Below are 17055 nucleotides of genomic sequence, written 5' to 3'. Positions count from 1 at the left end.
TCAGCTATGATCTTGCTGTCCCTGATGCCTCTTCTTTTCTTCACTTGCCATGTAAAACAATATTATGGGTACTGTAGTGAGGGTGGGTCATCTTACCCCATCCCGACCACATCCCGACTCTATCTCTTGTCTTTGCTCTCTGACCAAGGTTTCAGAGAAGGTTGAACTTGGAGGTGACAAAGGAATATTGCTTTAAGCTATCAGAGAGAGGTACTCTTCCCAATAGAGTCCCCCAAAATTGCAAGTAGACCTCATACCTCCAACTGCCAAAAGAGTCCACAAGATCTGTGCCCACCTCTCCTCACCCAGTAGACAGCTTTGAGCCTTGTCTCAGCACTCTATTTCCGTCTGGCTACTTTTCTTGGCATCCAGAAGACTTTAGGCACCTATGGGCCAAAAGGTAGCATCTGCCGCTCTGACTTTGAGGCTTCCTCTGGGACAGCTTCTTCATTTCCAAAACACAAACCTGAAGACTCTACAAAACATAGGCAGACCCATACTATACCTGCCTTTCCCCACACAACTGAGTACTCTCTGTTTCAATTACACTCACAACCTCCCAGAGGCCACAGGAACAATCAAAATCAGCAAGTTCACTCTTACAGTGTTCTGACAAGTACTTTAATGTACAGAATTTTCTGCCTAAAATATGGAGAGGACACTCCATATTCCCTTCAGTGAAACTATGCCAGGAACTTCGAGGACTGACTTTCTGAAGAGCTTCTGGCTGCAAAGGTTGTAGATGCTCATAGCAACAATATTCTATCCACCCACTTTTCCAAAATAGTCCACTGCCAAAGAGAATCAAAATAAAATGTGGATCTTCAAATCTCACCTCACCCTTCCCCTATCATGCCTGTGTTCTTTGTTCTTAGTTTAGATGTGAATTATCTTCACAGCTCACTTAGCCTCAGTTCAAAGTGAACTTGCTGAGGTCCTGGAAAGCGGTAGAAACCTAATCAATAACTTTTACTCTTGGTATCTACTTTGTGAGAAGGATCAGTTTTTAGGATTTTCCAGACCTTCCAAGTGTCAGTGGGTGATATAATCTAGCTACTGAAATTTGTGATATAAGATACTAAAGGACTCACCTATTCCCAAGTGCCCAAGTGGAGCAAAGAAGCTAAAGAAAAGGAGAAAGTATATCATCTCCATGTAAATAACTAAGTAAAGCAATACTCAGACAAGTTTGATTATCAACTGTGCTTCTCTATCTCCCATGCCCCTTGGACAGTAGAGTCATCTGGTAGTCCATGGCCTGCTGAGAGTACATTCCAGATGTGCAGTTCCAGGATCCAGCTGTTACTGCTTTAGGGACAGAAGCTTGAAGCTGTCATCCAGGATGGACCTCCTGTTGCGCCGTAGCTTTCTCTGCTGATGCTGGTACCAGACCACACCACCAAGAGCCAGAGCAATGAACAGGAGAATGACACCCGTAGCAATCAAGACAGAAGCCAGCATCTCAATATTCTTTACAGGGATCTGCATGCCCAGCATCCTCACATTTCCTTCTCCAATGTCTCTGAGGGTTGTTGCTGAAATGGAACCAGAGGAAAATGGGCACCCTGGGCTGGAGATTACTCTAAAGGGGCACCTTTTGCAGTCAAATCCTTGGAGAGGAGAAATAAATCTATCCAAATAAGACAGAGTAACTGTCCCTATCCTTCAGAAGACCAGCTGATGAATATAGATTCGGAGGTTACAGAAAATCAGAGTAATAAGATATCACTGCTGAGAAAGTCCTTAGGAATCATTGAGGCCCCAATCCCCCCATGGAAAGAGCTAAGACTCAGAGTAGGAAAAAATATAGAGAGGTCTGTGATGTATAAAAAAGAATTAGATTTGGTTTGCATTATTCCAGAGAGTAGAGTTGGAAGCAATAAGTGGAAACTTTAGGGAAGCAGTTTGACTCAATCATCTAGCTTATCAATGTTCACTTTGAGCACTGGACCATGACAACAGCCTGCCACTATGCTGCCCAGTCTCTCATCTCTTTGGGTCATGATCACACTGATGTCACATTAATCTTTCCGGATGAAATATCTGATTGTCTTAGCTCCTGGCATGCAAACTTTTGATGATCTCCAATTAACCTATAGAGTAAAGCTCAGACTCAAGCCAGGCATTCCAACTCTCACAATCAGGCTCTAACCTACTCTTCTAGTCTTATCAACTACTCTTCAGCCACAGCAACTCATTCTTTGTTCCCCATAATAGATTTAACTTTTTCAGGTTTCCAAGACTTTCTCATGCTGTTCCCTTTGCCCTAACACACTTTCTTCCTTTTCACCATTCTATCCCCAGCTTAAATGTTCCAGGTCTTTGAAAGCTTTCTTCAATTCAGCTAGATAATTAACGGCCCTTTCTTTTGTGATCCCAAGCTATCTGTACTGTTTGTACTTCTACAGGCATACCTCATTTTATTGTGCTTTGCTTTACTGCTCTTCACAAATATTGCATTTTTTAAAAAATGGAAGTTTTGTGGCAACCCTGTTTTGGGCAAGTCTATCAGCACCAATTTTCTAACAGTATTTGCTCATTTTGTGTCTCTGCGTCACATTTTGGTAATCCTTGAAATATTTCAAATTTTTCATTATTATTGTATTTTTATGGTGATCTGTGATCAGTGATCTTCCATGTAATCATTTTGGTGTACCATGAGCTATACCCACATAAGACAGTGAACTTAATCAATAAATATTGTGTGTGTTCAGGCTGCTCCACCAACTGGCTCTTGCCCCATCTCTCTTCCTCTCCTTGGGCTTACCTATTCCTGAGATGAAACAATATTTAAATTAGGCCAATTAATAACCCTACAATGGCCTCTAAGTGTTCAAGTGAAAGGAAGAGTCACACATTTCTCACTTTAAGTCAAAAGCTAGAAATGATTAAGCTTAGTGAGAAGGGCACGTCAAAAGCCAAGAGAGATCAAAAGCCAGGCGCCTTGTGCAAAACTTTTAGCCAAATTGTGAATGCAAAAGAAAAGGTCCTGAAGGAAATTAACAGTGCTACTCCAGTGAACACATGAGTGATAGGAAAATGAAACAGCCTTATTGCCGATATGGCGAACGTTTTGGTGATCTTAGAATAAGATCAAATCAGCCACAACAGTTGAGTAAGGGAACTTAGGCCAAAGCCTAATCCAGAGTAAGGCCCTAACTTCCTTCAATTCTATGAAGGCTGAGAGAGGTAAGGAAGCTGCAAGAAAAAAGTTTGAGACTAGCAGAGGTTGGTCCATGAGGTTTAAGGAAAGAAGCTGTCTTCATAACACAAAAGTGCAAGGTGAAGCAGCAAGTCCTGATGTAGAAGCTGCAGCAAGTTATCCAGAAAATCTAGTTAAGATAATTAATGAAGTCGGCTACTAAATAACAGATTTTCAATGTAGACAAAACAGCCTTATATTGAAGGAAGGTGCCATCTAGGTCTTTCATAGCTAAAGAGGAGAAGTCACAAAGCCTAGCTTCAAAACTTCAAATGACATTCTGACTCTTGTTAGGTACTAATGTAGTTGGTGACTTTAAGTTGAAGCCAATGTTCATCATTCTGAAAATCTTAGGACCCTTAAGAATTATGCTAAATCTACTCTGCCTGTGCTCTCTAAATGGACCAACAAGGCCTGTATGGCAAAATATCTGTTTACAACATGGTTTACTGAATATTTTAAGCCCACTGCTGAGACTTACTTCTAAGAAAAAAAAGATTCCTTTCAAAATATTACTGCTCATTGACAATGCACATTGTCACCCAAGAGCTTGGATAGAGGTATGCAATGATATTAATGTTGTTTTCATGCCTGCTACCACAAGATTCATTCTGCAGCCTATGGATTAAGGGATCATTTTCACTTTCAAGTCTTATTATAGAAGAAATACATTTTGTAATACTCCAGCTGCCATAGATAGTAATTTTTCTGATGGATTTAGGTAAAGTAAATTGAAAACCTTCTGGAAAGGATTCACCATTCTAGATGCCATTAAGAACATTCTTGATTCATGGGAAGAGGTCAAGATAACAACATTGACAAGACTTTAGAAGAAGTTTACTCCTACCCTCATGGATGACTTTGAGAGGTTCAAGTCTTCGGTGGAGAAAGTAACTGCAGATGTGGTGGAAACAGCAAGAGAATTAAAATTAGAAGTGGAACCTAATGATGTGACTGAATTGTTGCAATATCATGATAAAATCTGAACGGATGAGGAGTTACCTCTTATGGATGAGCAAAGAAAGTGGTTTCTTGAGATGGAATCTACTCCTAGTGAAGATGCTGTGAATATTGTTTAAGTGATAATGAAGAACTTAAAGTATTAGATAAACTTAGTTGATAAAGCAGCAGCAGGGTTTGAGAGGATTAACTCCAATTTTGAAAGATTTCTACTGTGGGTAAAATGCCATCGAACAGCATTGCATGCCATAAAGAAATCATTAATGAAAGGAAGAGTCAGTTGATGGGGCAAACTTCATTTTTGTCATACTTTAAAAAATTGCCACAGCCACAGCAACCTTCAGCAACCACCACCCTGATCACTCAGCAGCCAGTAAAGTCTAGGCAAGACCCTCCACCAGAAAAAAATTATGACTCGCTGAAGGCTCAGATGATGGTTAGCATTTTTTAGTAATAATGTATTTTTTAATTAAGGTATGTACCTTGTTTTTTAGACATAATGCCATTGCACACTAAATATACTACATTATAGTGTAAACATAACTTTTGTATGCACTGGGAAACCAAAAAATTTGTGTGACTAGCTTTACTGCCATATTTACCTTATTGTGGTGGTCTGAAACCGAGCCCGCAATTATCTACGAGGTATGCCTGTACATTCTTGGGCCAAGTGACCTAATCCCCCTCACTTCTGGACTTGAGCCTCCTCTTTTATAAAATGGGGATAATAACTACAATTAACTCATAGGTTTATTGTGGTGTTTAAGTGTGTTACTATTTATAAGATATTTAGCATAGCACCTGGAAGATGGCAAATGCACAATAATTGATAGCTGTTATTATTGTTTGCCCTTTTCTACAATGTACAGAACCTAGCACTAAAATTCTTGTTTCTGTGTAGCACTCCATTTTTAGACAAATCTCCTGAAAAGTAGTGCTTATGTCTTACTTGTTTTGGTGTCCCTGGCACTCAGTAAATTTTTGATGAATGTATAACTAGATGAGTGAATCTTTTTATAAAATTGAGAGAAGATAAAATATAGTGAGTTCAAATGGAAGCTGAAAAACATCCTCGTTCTGAGTTTACATTCTAATACTTCCTCCTCTTGTGATCTTGGACAAATCACTTTCCATCTCAGTTTCTCATGTAGAAAATTATTGGGTTTTATTAGATTCACAGTTTTGATGGTTTTTTCCCCCAATGTGGAAACTTTTTAACATACAAGAGCTAATGAGGATGTATGTATGTGTCTACACATACATACATGTGTATGAATATACAAATATATGCACAAAATATGTATATACACACCATATAGTTGTATGTGTATATATACAAATACATGCATATATATGTATGGTGCCCCACTCTCTCAGCCTCAACTTACCTCTCCTCAACTCTTCCAGGACATACCCAAGTCTCTTGGTTGACAGTTTATAAGACACTTAGGCAGATCATTAGGACTTTTCCAAATACAGTTCAAAAACCTCAGGACTAAATTGATGATTTCTAATGTCCTTTCTAGTTATAACTTTCTGAATCTTTCTCAGTCCAGGTACAAATGCAGTGGAGAGTGAAAGCACTATTTAGACCTAAGCTGGCTAGGACAAGAATCTTGATTTTCTTGAAAAGTAGAAATGGCTGGCTCCAAAGAGTCAACTATGTGATATCCCATAAGTGCAAGAATAAAAAACAGCTGGTTCAGACTGTTTGGTATTTGTTCTAATTTCACACTGTCCCTGTGAGGAATTCATGTGTGCTACAGCTCCTTCATGTCCAACCCAGCAAGACCTTCATTTTCCTGCCTCCTCACACGTTAGGTGAGAGGCTAAGATATCAGCCTCCAACTGGGGATAAAGCTGTTTTCCCAAACTCAGTTGATTGGGGGGTGGGAGCCAAAGACAATAAACCTGCTGACGGAAGCTGAACCTGAGGTTCCTGGCTTCTGAAGTTTTATGGAAATCTCAGGATGCTTCCTGCTAGTATTGCAGTCCACCTTTTGTTCATGTGAATCCTTTTTTCTACAGGCACTGCACCTACCCCCAAATGCACACCATATACAACTACCCAGTCTGTGTATCATTCTCCCTACCTTTTCCAATCTCTTTGGTGATGGTGGTCATAGTGCTTAATTGTTCTGGTGGAAAAAAAAAGAGACAAGAGGTTATTCCTATTATTCTTCCTACCAATTCATAGGTTTGCTGTGGGAGGTTAACATTGGTTGGAGGAATCTCTTTGTAGTAAAGTAAGCAAAATGTAGGTGATTGTAATTAACTTTCTTATGGCCAAAGTCAATATTGGTATGTAGATTTGATTTTGAATAGTAACACAAAATATGAGCAACAGCATAGGCTTAGGAGACCAAAAGGTAAGTCACTTCTCTGCCACTATTTACATATTTGTTGGCATTTCCTCTGTCCCTATCACTGCTCTTTTTGCCAACTTTTTCCACCCTCCTTTTAGGAAGCCCCTGCTCCCTGTCAAACCTACATCCCTACATATTTAACCTCTACTCAGAATACTTCTTTCTCTTCTTGCTTGCTTTACTGAGGCTGAGCTTTTTTTTTTTTTGAGGCCTATGCTTCCTTTACATCCTTTCAATACTGCTTTGAGATTATTGTTCCTCCCTTTTTTGTAAAGATACATCTCTTTTGAAGTTCTCCTTATTTGGCTAGAAAAACCACAACCACTTCTTTCACTGTTACCTAGCAATTCTCTTCATTCATAAAAGTCTTTGGTACCTGACTCAGTCTTCTTCTTCCTCAATTCCCACCATAAATGTTGATCCATCCAACACTCAAGCCATCTGGAATTTCCTTCTCATAAAGACCTGTAGCTCCTGGACCCTTCCATTTTTCTGTCAATCTATCAGCTTCATCCTGTCTTTTCTTCCATTACTGGTCAGGCTAGACTTCATGGTCTATCATTTCTAACTACTAACATCCAAGAGTGTTATAATAATCTATGGAAACCCCAGTAACTATACTTTCCTTGTATTTTGTCTGGTACACTGAATGCTGGTGGAGAAAAATCACAAAATTGTAAAGATTAGTATTCTTTTTGTCCAGTTTTAACTAAGCCCTCAATGCTGCCTGGAATTATTAATTATTTCCCATCACGCAGACTAAACTTTTTTCCCATGTACCAGACTGGTTATTTTAAACTTCTTCCCACTTTCTTCAAGCTCTTTACCCTACCACCTATCCTTCACTCTCAGCAGATGACTCTGTCTCCTGCATCACAGATGAAACAGAGATCATAGGCAAAAATATTCCATCTTTCTGTCAAACCCCTCACCCAAACATATGCATTGATATTTTTCTTTTCTGTCTTCTCTCTTCTTTCAGTAGAAGAACTGACCATACTCCAGTATAGTCTTTCATTTTAGTTCTGGTTTTCATCCCTTGCTTCCTCAGCAAGAACCTTGTTCCAATAGTTAGTCCTTTCTTCCCTATCTGTCTTCAACTCTTACCTCTGGTTGGCCTTTTAACACATATGTGGTTAGAACAATATCAGATTAGACCATAGTGGGATATAAACAAACAAAAAGGCAAACAGGTAAGATTTGTGAGCTATCTCACTGTCATAGAGAGATAAGAGCTATCCTTATTTGTGGAAGTTCCAAGATGATATATATTGAGATAGACTCTTATCTATTAGATGGCCTATATTTGAGATGACCCATTGTTATACACAGAGACAACGTGTTGTCTTGGATCTATAGCATCTTGATGGCATGTCAATTCATCACTTGACTGTGGCTCCAATGAATGGCAGAACACAACAAAAAATTCTGTGTGCTTATCTGGGTGGTGGGGAGTAGTACTAGAGTAATAAGTGCAGGCCACATTCTAGCAGTATGGGTTACCAGAAAACAAAGCTTTTCAAAGATACAGGAAATCAAAATGTACAATTATTTGTCTCCTTTCCTGGGGGTAAACAGCAGAGTTGTATTCTCTACCCTGGTTTGCTAAGCCTGTTTGAATGCCCCAATATACTTTCTTGGTTTCTATTCCTGCTGATAGAGTGCTAATGACTAACAATTCCAGAATACTTACCTCAATACCACCAGTTTTCAAAGCAGTATGACATCTTTTTAAAAGCACAAGAGAAAAAAATCCCTGGATTCCTGTGGGCCCCAGTAGGTTCTATAGGACCTCTTGGAAGGAAGATAATGCTCAGGACTGGATTCAGGTCAAGAGGTTTAAGAGGTGAGACACTTAACCCTTTAATGACCCAAAGACACAAAATCAAAGGCAATTTATCCTTCCACATTCTTGGTGATGAACAGAGATTGATTGATGAACTACCCCAGCTATTTTCTCTCCATTTAAAACATATAAGGAAAAAGTTTTTCCACTCTTAGTAGCAACTCTGTCTTGGATAAGCTGGCCTGTAATTGAATACCAATATATCTTTTAAGCCTTAGACAGAGCTGTCCAGGACAGAAAGAACTGCCTTTCACAATTCTCACAAAACAAATCAATTAAGGGGTGACTGTTAGAATTATATTTCTTCTTTTTTAAAAAAGGACTCAATAGCAAGATTCCTTGAAATAGTCAGTACCTCTAATGAGTCCTAAAACAATAAATTCATAGGCAAATTAAACGTATTTCAAAGGAAGCAAATCTGCACTAAGCAGCAATGCATAGAACCCAGCCAGTTTCAGGCTGGGTCAACCCATGTGAGCTCAACAGATGTCAAAGTAATTAGGAGGGGGCAAGAGCAAGGGGTTAGTGGAGAATGAGAAATATTGATTGGGAGAACACCTAGAGGGGGGTATGCTCTGCCCTAAGTCCTGGTTCTTCTAGGATCAGAAAGATAGGTGCAAGAGAGTTTTGGGGATTATCAGGTTCATATAGGCTAGATAAAGTGCTAGAAGATGGCCAATCTTGGTCAGTTAGGCCTTACCTCTTTGAGACAAGACAGTAAAGAGGGTCTCCATGCCAGCATGGACATGATCAGTAACATGGCAGTGTATCAGCCATGTCCCAGGGTTGCTGGCCACCATCTCCACAACTTCAAAGGTCCCTGGGAACAGATCCAACACATCTGCCCGGTAGCTCTCTCCATTCTGCAAGAGAGATTAGGGGTGAGGGAGAGGACGTCAAGGGTACAGAGATTATCTCAGAAGTTATAGGAGCTAAAAAGTTTGAATGTTCACATCAGAGACATGGGACTCCAAGATCTGTAGACCAGAGAGCAGCTTAAAATGCCCACTACCTTATCCCTCTCCCCTATGAACTCACTCACACAAACTGAATGAACAGAGGAGATTCTCTCCTCCTACTTTTTCTTAAAGTCTCCCAAAGTAAAAGACATTCCAGCTTCCTTTAGGGGGCTAAAAACTAGTATCTCCAAACTTGTCAGGAGGCTAAAATCTGGGTAAATTTGCTTAAGTCTTGAGCCCTAGGAAGGGGCCACATATTTCCTTTAGAAATAGAACTCAATTTTTTTTTTCCTCCATGCCTTATCAGCACTTCTTGATCTTTAAGTTCATATCAATGCCAACTCTGCCCCATTTTCCTAAGACTAAATCTTCTTCTTCAAAACCTACATGTTGTTCCATGTATCTCCTGCATTGAAGTTCTTCCTATAATGGATTAAGGACTTTTAGAGATTCTGAGACACTGCTCCGAAATTCCTTGCTCTTAGGATCACTGCTCACTGTGTCTCAAGTCTATGACTGAGACACAATTACATTGATTCCTTCAATCTCCTTAGCCCGGAATTAAGCCACTTGTTTCTTCTATATCAGATGGGAGAGCTAAGGCCTAGTGGGAAGTGACTGACCCTGAGATATGTAGCCAAACTAGAATTCTCAACTCAATGCTCCATGTACAAGATCTTTCCTCTTTCAACTGATTATTATCTTGTTCCTTGCTATACCTTCTTCCTCAGTGGCTGTCAAAACACTCCTCTAATCACACCTAAGGGGCTCAGCCCTCTTTCCAGCTCACCCGATAGAGGAAGCTCTCTGCATGGAAGTGGACAGTGTGTAGGTCAATATCTTGGCCCATGGCCAGCATGTACCAGGCCACTCGTTCTCCTTGGTACATGGTAAGACCCCTGAGGTTGGCATAGACCTTTCCATTAATGGCTGTAAAAGAAGAAAAAAGTCTCTTATATCTCTCATTTTGACTTCTCATTACCACTTCCCTAGGGCTAGTCGTTATCATCTCTGATGTTAGCAGTAGCTGCCTAACTTCTCTCTTCTCTATTCCATTTGTCCCCCTTCGGTCTGTCTTCCACACTGGTGTTATCAGAGTGGGATTTCTAAATAACTAATATGGCCATGTAATTCTGCTGCTTAAAATACTTTAATAGCTTCCACCTGCCCAAAAGATCAAGTCCATGGCTCCTTAGCTCAGCCTACAAGGTCCTTCAAAATATAGCCCCAAACCACGTTCCCAGACTTATCTCCCACTATCTATCACATTTATTCCAATTAGGGTGATTTCTTCATATGCATGTTCTTTGTGTCCTTGCTCATGTTTCTGATCTTCTTTCCCAGAAATTGTGCCTCCTTTTATCCATCTTTTCAAAGCCCAGTAAAAGCTTTACCTTCTCCCTAATATAGTTCCTCCCAGTATCTTCCATCCCTTGCATTCCCTTCCACCTTCAAACTCCTCAATTATTCTCTGTACCACTCTTTGGAACTCACCAGAAAATGCTTTCTATGCTTCCTATCTTTTAATTTGTGGAAGCTCATATCCCCAACTAGGCTGTAGGTTCCTAGTAAGCAGGAAATTAATGTATATACTATAGTACTATGGTTTCCTTGCATTCGTCAGAACGCCCAACAGACACCTGAGCCTACAATATATATTTTAAAAAAGGATTGTCACATTATTGGAATTAATAATGATATTAATGCATAGGCCTCATATCTGACTCTTCCCAGGCCATATCCTATGCTCTAAAGACAACAAACTACTCATCACCATGTTAATTAACACTGTCAGGACTATGCCCAGGACACATTATCCCACTTCTTGTGTTCTTACAGAGGTAAGATAATTTCTATTCTACACCTCTAAAAGGGAAGTAATGGAAGGAGCATTTGTAGCCTGCTTTGTATTTACCCTCACCAAATTGTAAGTTTGAGAGAATGAACTAAACATGTTCAACTCTGCTCCTTCTGAATCTTCTCTCTCTTGGATCAGTCTGACCACAGAAGGGGGTACAAACAGATTTACTATCCCATTGTAGGGAATATTCTGTCCGTGCAAAGGAAGAGGGCTATTGTAGTCTGTGTATGTCAATGACAGGGTGGAAAATCTATTCATTGCAGGGGGAGTGTTAGCAAGTCCATGTAGTCGCAGAACTAAATTTAGTTTTCCAATTACCCTTCTCAATAAGCTCATATTTGATCTTAAACATCTGTTTCTTTCTCAATTGGTTCAGGAGTCTAGAAGGGAAGGGATGGATATTATTTACTTTCCCTCAGACTTCAACATTATTTATTTTTTTATCTCCAGTGCCAGCACTCAGAAAGAGTTCAACAAATACATGATAGACAGATAGGTAGATGGATTGATACCTGAAGAATCTGAACAAATGAACACATAAACAAACAGATGGAAATGGGCATTAGCCAAACCCTTGCACTAGCAAAATCTAACTGTGCCCTCATTCCCTTTTTGTCCTGGGAAATTTATTTCTTTGATTTTACAAGAGCTAAAAAGTTCACTTTGTAAAGTTTGTGAATCATCTGTTCCAATGTGAATCACTCATATCTTCATCAAGGGGAAATAGCTAGAATGTGTATGACAATGAGATACTACTTTTGAGGTTCATTAGAGTCACTATTAAACCTGTACCTTATCCTCAGATCAAAGAAATATTTCACTAGAGGGGATACTGAGAAATCACTTCAAACATTCCACTGCGCTTAAGTTCTCCCTCTCATTTGAGATTTTTTCTTATTTTTGAAACTATACACAGATTTCTAGAACAAAGGAAGGCTTGGATGCATAATTTCCTTCAAAAATCCATTTGAGTGTCAAAAAGCTCTTCCTTGTGTGTAATATAAACCCAGTAGGCTACTCTCTGAGGCTCTTCCCTTCAATTTTTCTATCTGTAAATTGAATTTTTGTTTTAAAGATAGACTAAAAGACAAGCTGTCCATTTGTCTATTTTGGAAGCTATTGAAAAAGCAGACCTCAGATTCAGAGTAGTAAAGAAATAAGATAATATTGAGAGACTAAGGATTTTAAAGCAGAGGGGTCTGAAGCAGCTAGCTCTCCAGGTACATTGAGGCTCATAAATGTTCATCTTGCATTCTCTAATATGTTAAAATGTGCTGGTGTCACCACAGCAACTTTATAGAGTCAGCTTCCTGTTTTCTGGGCACCTGACCTAATGTGGACCACCATGTCTCTAATTTGTGTATATAAATGTATAATAGTAGGAGATATTTCTTATAACTTTTCCCCATTCACCTTCCCATCTTCCCATCCTTTCAGGAATTATACTCCCTTAGGTAGTGATGGGCCTATCTGATACCCCCATGAAACCAGTGGGGACTTCTTTGGAAGAAAGGTAGGTTCTCTTTTACAGACCATGCATTTTATTGCTTTCCAAGAAAGTCTCATCCTGTAGGTTAACCCGGCCTGGTTCCTGGGGCCCATGGGTTGCCACATTCTCCTCCAAATACCAAGACTGGTTCTCATCAAAGATCAAGAATAACAAGGCAAATTCTCGGTCCACGTCACTCCGTCCTCCATCAGGCTTCAGGATGCCCTTTCGGCAGATGGCCAAGGGCCCCACTAGGCCACTATACATGTCCTGAGGATAGGAGGAAGGGGTAGAGAGTGAAAGAGTTGAGGTTGTTCCTGAGTGGCAGTGCTCTACAGGGAGGCAAGCTGACACCCAAGCCCACTCTGCCCTCAGAAATTCATCATAATATCTTACATCTATAAGCTTCTCCACTATATCACCTGAATTCATCCTCACAACCATCCTGGGACACAGGTAAAATGCTTTTGCCAGGCTGGACTATTCACTGATCTCCAAGCCCTACAAGCAATTTCACAACCCAGTGCCTTTTCTCACGCTGTTTCTTCCTCCTGTAATGCCCTCCCAATCACCATATCCCTTATTTTATGGCATACTGCTATTCAGCTTTCAAGGTTCAAAGTACATGTACCTTCCATTGTGAGGCCTTCTCCAGCTTCCCTTTTGTTCATCCCTCTCTCTAAGCAGATGTAATCACTCTCTCATGGACCTCCATAGCATTTTATATTATATGGTTTTAAGGAGCTGCTAATATGCTATATTTAAAATATATTTTTGTTATAATTATATTTACATTTACATTTATATATACAGTCAGCCCTCCATATACACGGGCTCCTCATCCACAGATTCAACCAACCACGGATCAAAAGCTCTACAATGTTTGCACCTCTACTGAATATGTGACTTTTTTCTTATTATTCACTAAACAATATAGTATAACAACTATTTACATAGCATTTACATTGTATTAGGTATCATGAGTGATCTAAAGATGATTTAAAGTATTTGGGAGGCTGTGCATAAGTCATATGCAAATGCTATGTCATTTTATGTAAGGATCTGAGCATCCATATATTTTGGTATCTGCAGGGGTCCTGGAACCAATCCCCAATGGAAACCTAGGGACGACTGTATTTAATGCTAACATTATTTCTGTATTTATCTGTCTCCTCCAAGTAAATAATACTCTTTGAAGTTGGGAACTGTATCTTATATTTATATCACCCAAAGCACCAAGTAAAATTCCTAAAATGTAGTAGGCTCTCAATAAGTGACTGCTGATAGCTGGCTGTGGATAGGTGGCTAGATAGATAAACCCACTTTCTGGATGAGGAAACAAAGGCAGAATGATTTGTCTAAAGTCACTCCAAAGGCAAGATAGAACCATATTTGGGGCTGGAAGCCCAATCTCTTGACAATCAATCTTGGGCTTTTTAAATGAGAGCTTGTTATCTTATGGGATCCAAGAAGAAGATACAAGGAAAGAAATCTTCAGAAAAAATACGTGATGATTACCTATTCCCTTCATCCCTCCTCCTGTCTACTAAAATAAGCCCAGCACTTTAGGAATTTTCCCCAAACCCTCAGCTCTAGTATTTCAGGGCTGGGCTCCTTATTACACCTGTTTAACAGCTTCTTTTTGCCAGGCAGTCTGCCCATTTCTGAGACTCACCTCCAGGAAGCTCATATTATCTTTACCTTGATGGGATCCACGGAAGAATAATAGATCCAGGAAACACATGCAGAATCATTGGGCCCAGGGCCAGATCTCTCTGGGATGTTCCATTGGTAAGTGAGAACCTCACCTAGGAAGGGTAAGAAGAATCTCCAGTTGGACCAGGTCAGAAATTTTTCTCAACTCCCAGGTATCCCAAGAAGTTGTGGTGGGTGAATCCCAGGATCTTTAAGGTCGTTCTCCATAATTTCCATACCAGTCTCCATTTTATTTTTGTGACTTTGTTCTTCACCCTCCTGGGACACCATCAGCCTCTCTTCATTGTTCCTATCCTTAAAGGCCCAGGTTCAATCCTCTGGTAAGGTAGCTCTGCTACTCTTCTCTCTGCTTATCATAGCCTCCCTTCTTTGGCTCTATTTTGGTTTGCTTTTCCTACTGCTGCCCCCTATATGCAGCTGTTTCCCCAAGGCTCTTTCTCCAGACCTCTTCTCTTTTTTCCACACTCTCTGCATGGAAACTTTTGGCCACCTTTCTGATGTCAATTATGATCTATTTATTGATGACTCTTAAATACTTAGCCTAATCTCCCTTGTTATTAAGCTCCAATATGAAATTTTCAATTATATACTGGTCATCTTTGAAGATTGTCTTGACAGCACATCAAAAAATAAAATTGATATGAACTCACCTCCTTCCTTTGAAAAAGGAACCCTGTTAATCTGTGCTCCCAGTGTCTAGTAATGACATTAAAACCCTCCTACTTACCCCGACTCAAAACTTTAGTCTTCTTTGTCTTCCCTCTTTCACATACTCAACATCCCACCAAAGGGAAAGTCCTATTGATTGTATCTCCACATTTACAGTCATATTCTTCTCCTTCCAATTCTTAATACTCTTACCCTAGTTTGGACTCTTATTTTCTCAACTGGACTATTACAAAACCTCATAACATGTTTCTATGCCTCCAAGTCTTGCCCTCTCCAATCCATCTTCCAACTGATGCCATATTAATTTTTATAAAAGCTCTATTGAGATATAATTTGCATACCATACAATTCATCCATTTAAAAGTGTACAATTCAATGATGTTTAGTATAGTCACAGAATTTTGTAAGCATCACCACAATCAATTTCTGAAAAATCATTACCACCAAAAAAAATCCCTGCACTCCTTAGCCATCATTCCCTTGCTTAATCTACCCACTCATTCAAGCCCTGAGCAACCACTAACCTACTTTATGTTTATATAGATTTGTCCATGAACATTTCATACACATTGAATTATACAGGAGCTGACAGCAGCAAAATGGCAGGGTGAGGAGGTCCCAATGCTTGTTTCCCCCAACAATAACAACAAAAACAAGGAATATATAACTATACCAACAAAAATAGCTCTGAGAGAGCTTCTTGCTCCTCTCCCAAGAACTTGTAGCAGCCCAGTGGACCACAAAAAGTAAAGATGACCATATAGAAATGTGTAGGAAGTATCTTTCCTACTTCACCTCAGTCCAGCACAGCTAGGCACCAATAGGGAACCCCCAAGGAAGAAAAAAAAAGGCAGGAGCACCCCAGCAGCCCTTCACCACAAGGCAGCCTTTCTTGACACTGACCCCAGCTGACTGAGCTGCCTGGCATTCATGTCCTTCTCCTGCGTCTACAAGAAGGAGCCACCGCCACTCTGCACCAATTCAAGGAGAAGGTATGGATGCTCTCCTCCCCACAGAAGGAGCTGCCATCCATCACCTTGCCCTCAAAGGAGGAGCCTACACTGCCCTGCCTCTCACAGGAAGGAGCTGCTGCCCTGCCCCCTACCCAAGGAACCACTGCCAATCTGCTTCCCCCGCAAGGAGCCACAGGGCCTTTGCCTCCAGCTCCACAATGAGCCACTGCTATTATGTCCTCCTAGAGAAGGAGTTGCCACTGCTCCACTCCCCTAAAAGGAGCCACCACCACTACATCTTCCCAAGGAGGAGTCAATGCCATTCCTTGCCTTCCCTATCCAGAAGAAACTACTCTCCTTTCACCCCCCTTCCCATGACAAGCAGCTATCAATGCTGTGTTCTCCAGGACAAGGAGCCACCGATGCTCCCTTCCCCCATAAAGAGCCACCACATCTGTGTTCCCTCAGAGAATGAGCCACTGCTACAATGACCCCCACACATAAGGAGCTCCTGCTGCTTAGCCTCCCAAAAGAAGCAGGCTCTGCTGAGGCTCCCCTACTCAGAAGGAGCCACTGTGTTTACTTCCACCAGAAGCAGCTGCCACTTGGCCTCTCTTCTCCAATATGAGTTGTCCCTCTCACAATACATCAGCATCACTGCAGCAATGAGTAGGCCCACACTGCAGAATTTTGGAGCCACAGCTACTTATGTGCATCCCAGACACAGCAGCCAGAGCTGCTGTGTGTGCACCCACATGTTGAACATGGTGCCAGAAGGGATGCCCTAAGTCATGACTGTCCCATGGGAAAATAAATGAACAGGAGGATCCAAGGACCTTCACTTTTGAGGACTCCAATAGCCCTTGCCACAACTGTGGACACCAGCAGACTTGGTCACTGAGGACAACTGCAGTATTCACTGACACCAACCTCAGGTGATGGACCAGCATGTAGACTTGTATACCGTGCCTTCCCCAGAGCCAGAGCCAATTCTGAACACCCACAAAGCCAAAGATGCCATGTCCCACCCAGCT

At 40.7% G+C, this 17055-nt stretch overlaps 1 protein-coding gene across 1 annotated transcript in view; it reads right to left on the bottom strand.

Moving 5' to 3' along the window:
- Window positions 1-1163: 1163 nt before the first annotated feature.
- HEPH (hephaestin) overlaps window positions 1164-17055 on the bottom strand; it is a 114962-nt gene continuing 99070 nt past the window's right edge. The window contains exons 16-21 of the mRNA XM_070603960.1: window positions 14385-14491; window positions 12728-12953; window positions 10124-10263; window positions 9075-9237; window positions 6256-6300; window positions 1164-1535 (exon numbers count right to left, since the gene is read on the bottom strand). Coding sequence (XP_070460061.1) covers window positions 1303-1535; window positions 6256-6300; window positions 9075-9237; window positions 10124-10263; window positions 12728-12953; window positions 14385-14491 — 914 coding nt within the window. The 3' untranslated portion in view covers window positions 1164-1302. The remainder of the gene's footprint in view (window positions 1536-6255; window positions 6301-9074; window positions 9238-10123; window positions 10264-12727; window positions 12954-14384; window positions 14492-17055) is intronic.

The sequence above is a fragment of the Equus przewalskii genome, chromosome X (assembly GCF_037783145.1).
Source record: "Equus przewalskii isolate Varuska chromosome X, EquPr2, whole genome shotgun sequence".
In the NCBI taxonomy this organism is placed as follows: Eukaryota; Metazoa; Chordata; class Mammalia; order Perissodactyla; family Equidae; genus Equus; species Equus przewalskii.
The sequence above is the reverse complement of the archived record's forward strand: the minus strand, read 5'-3'. Positions and strand labels throughout refer to the sequence as shown.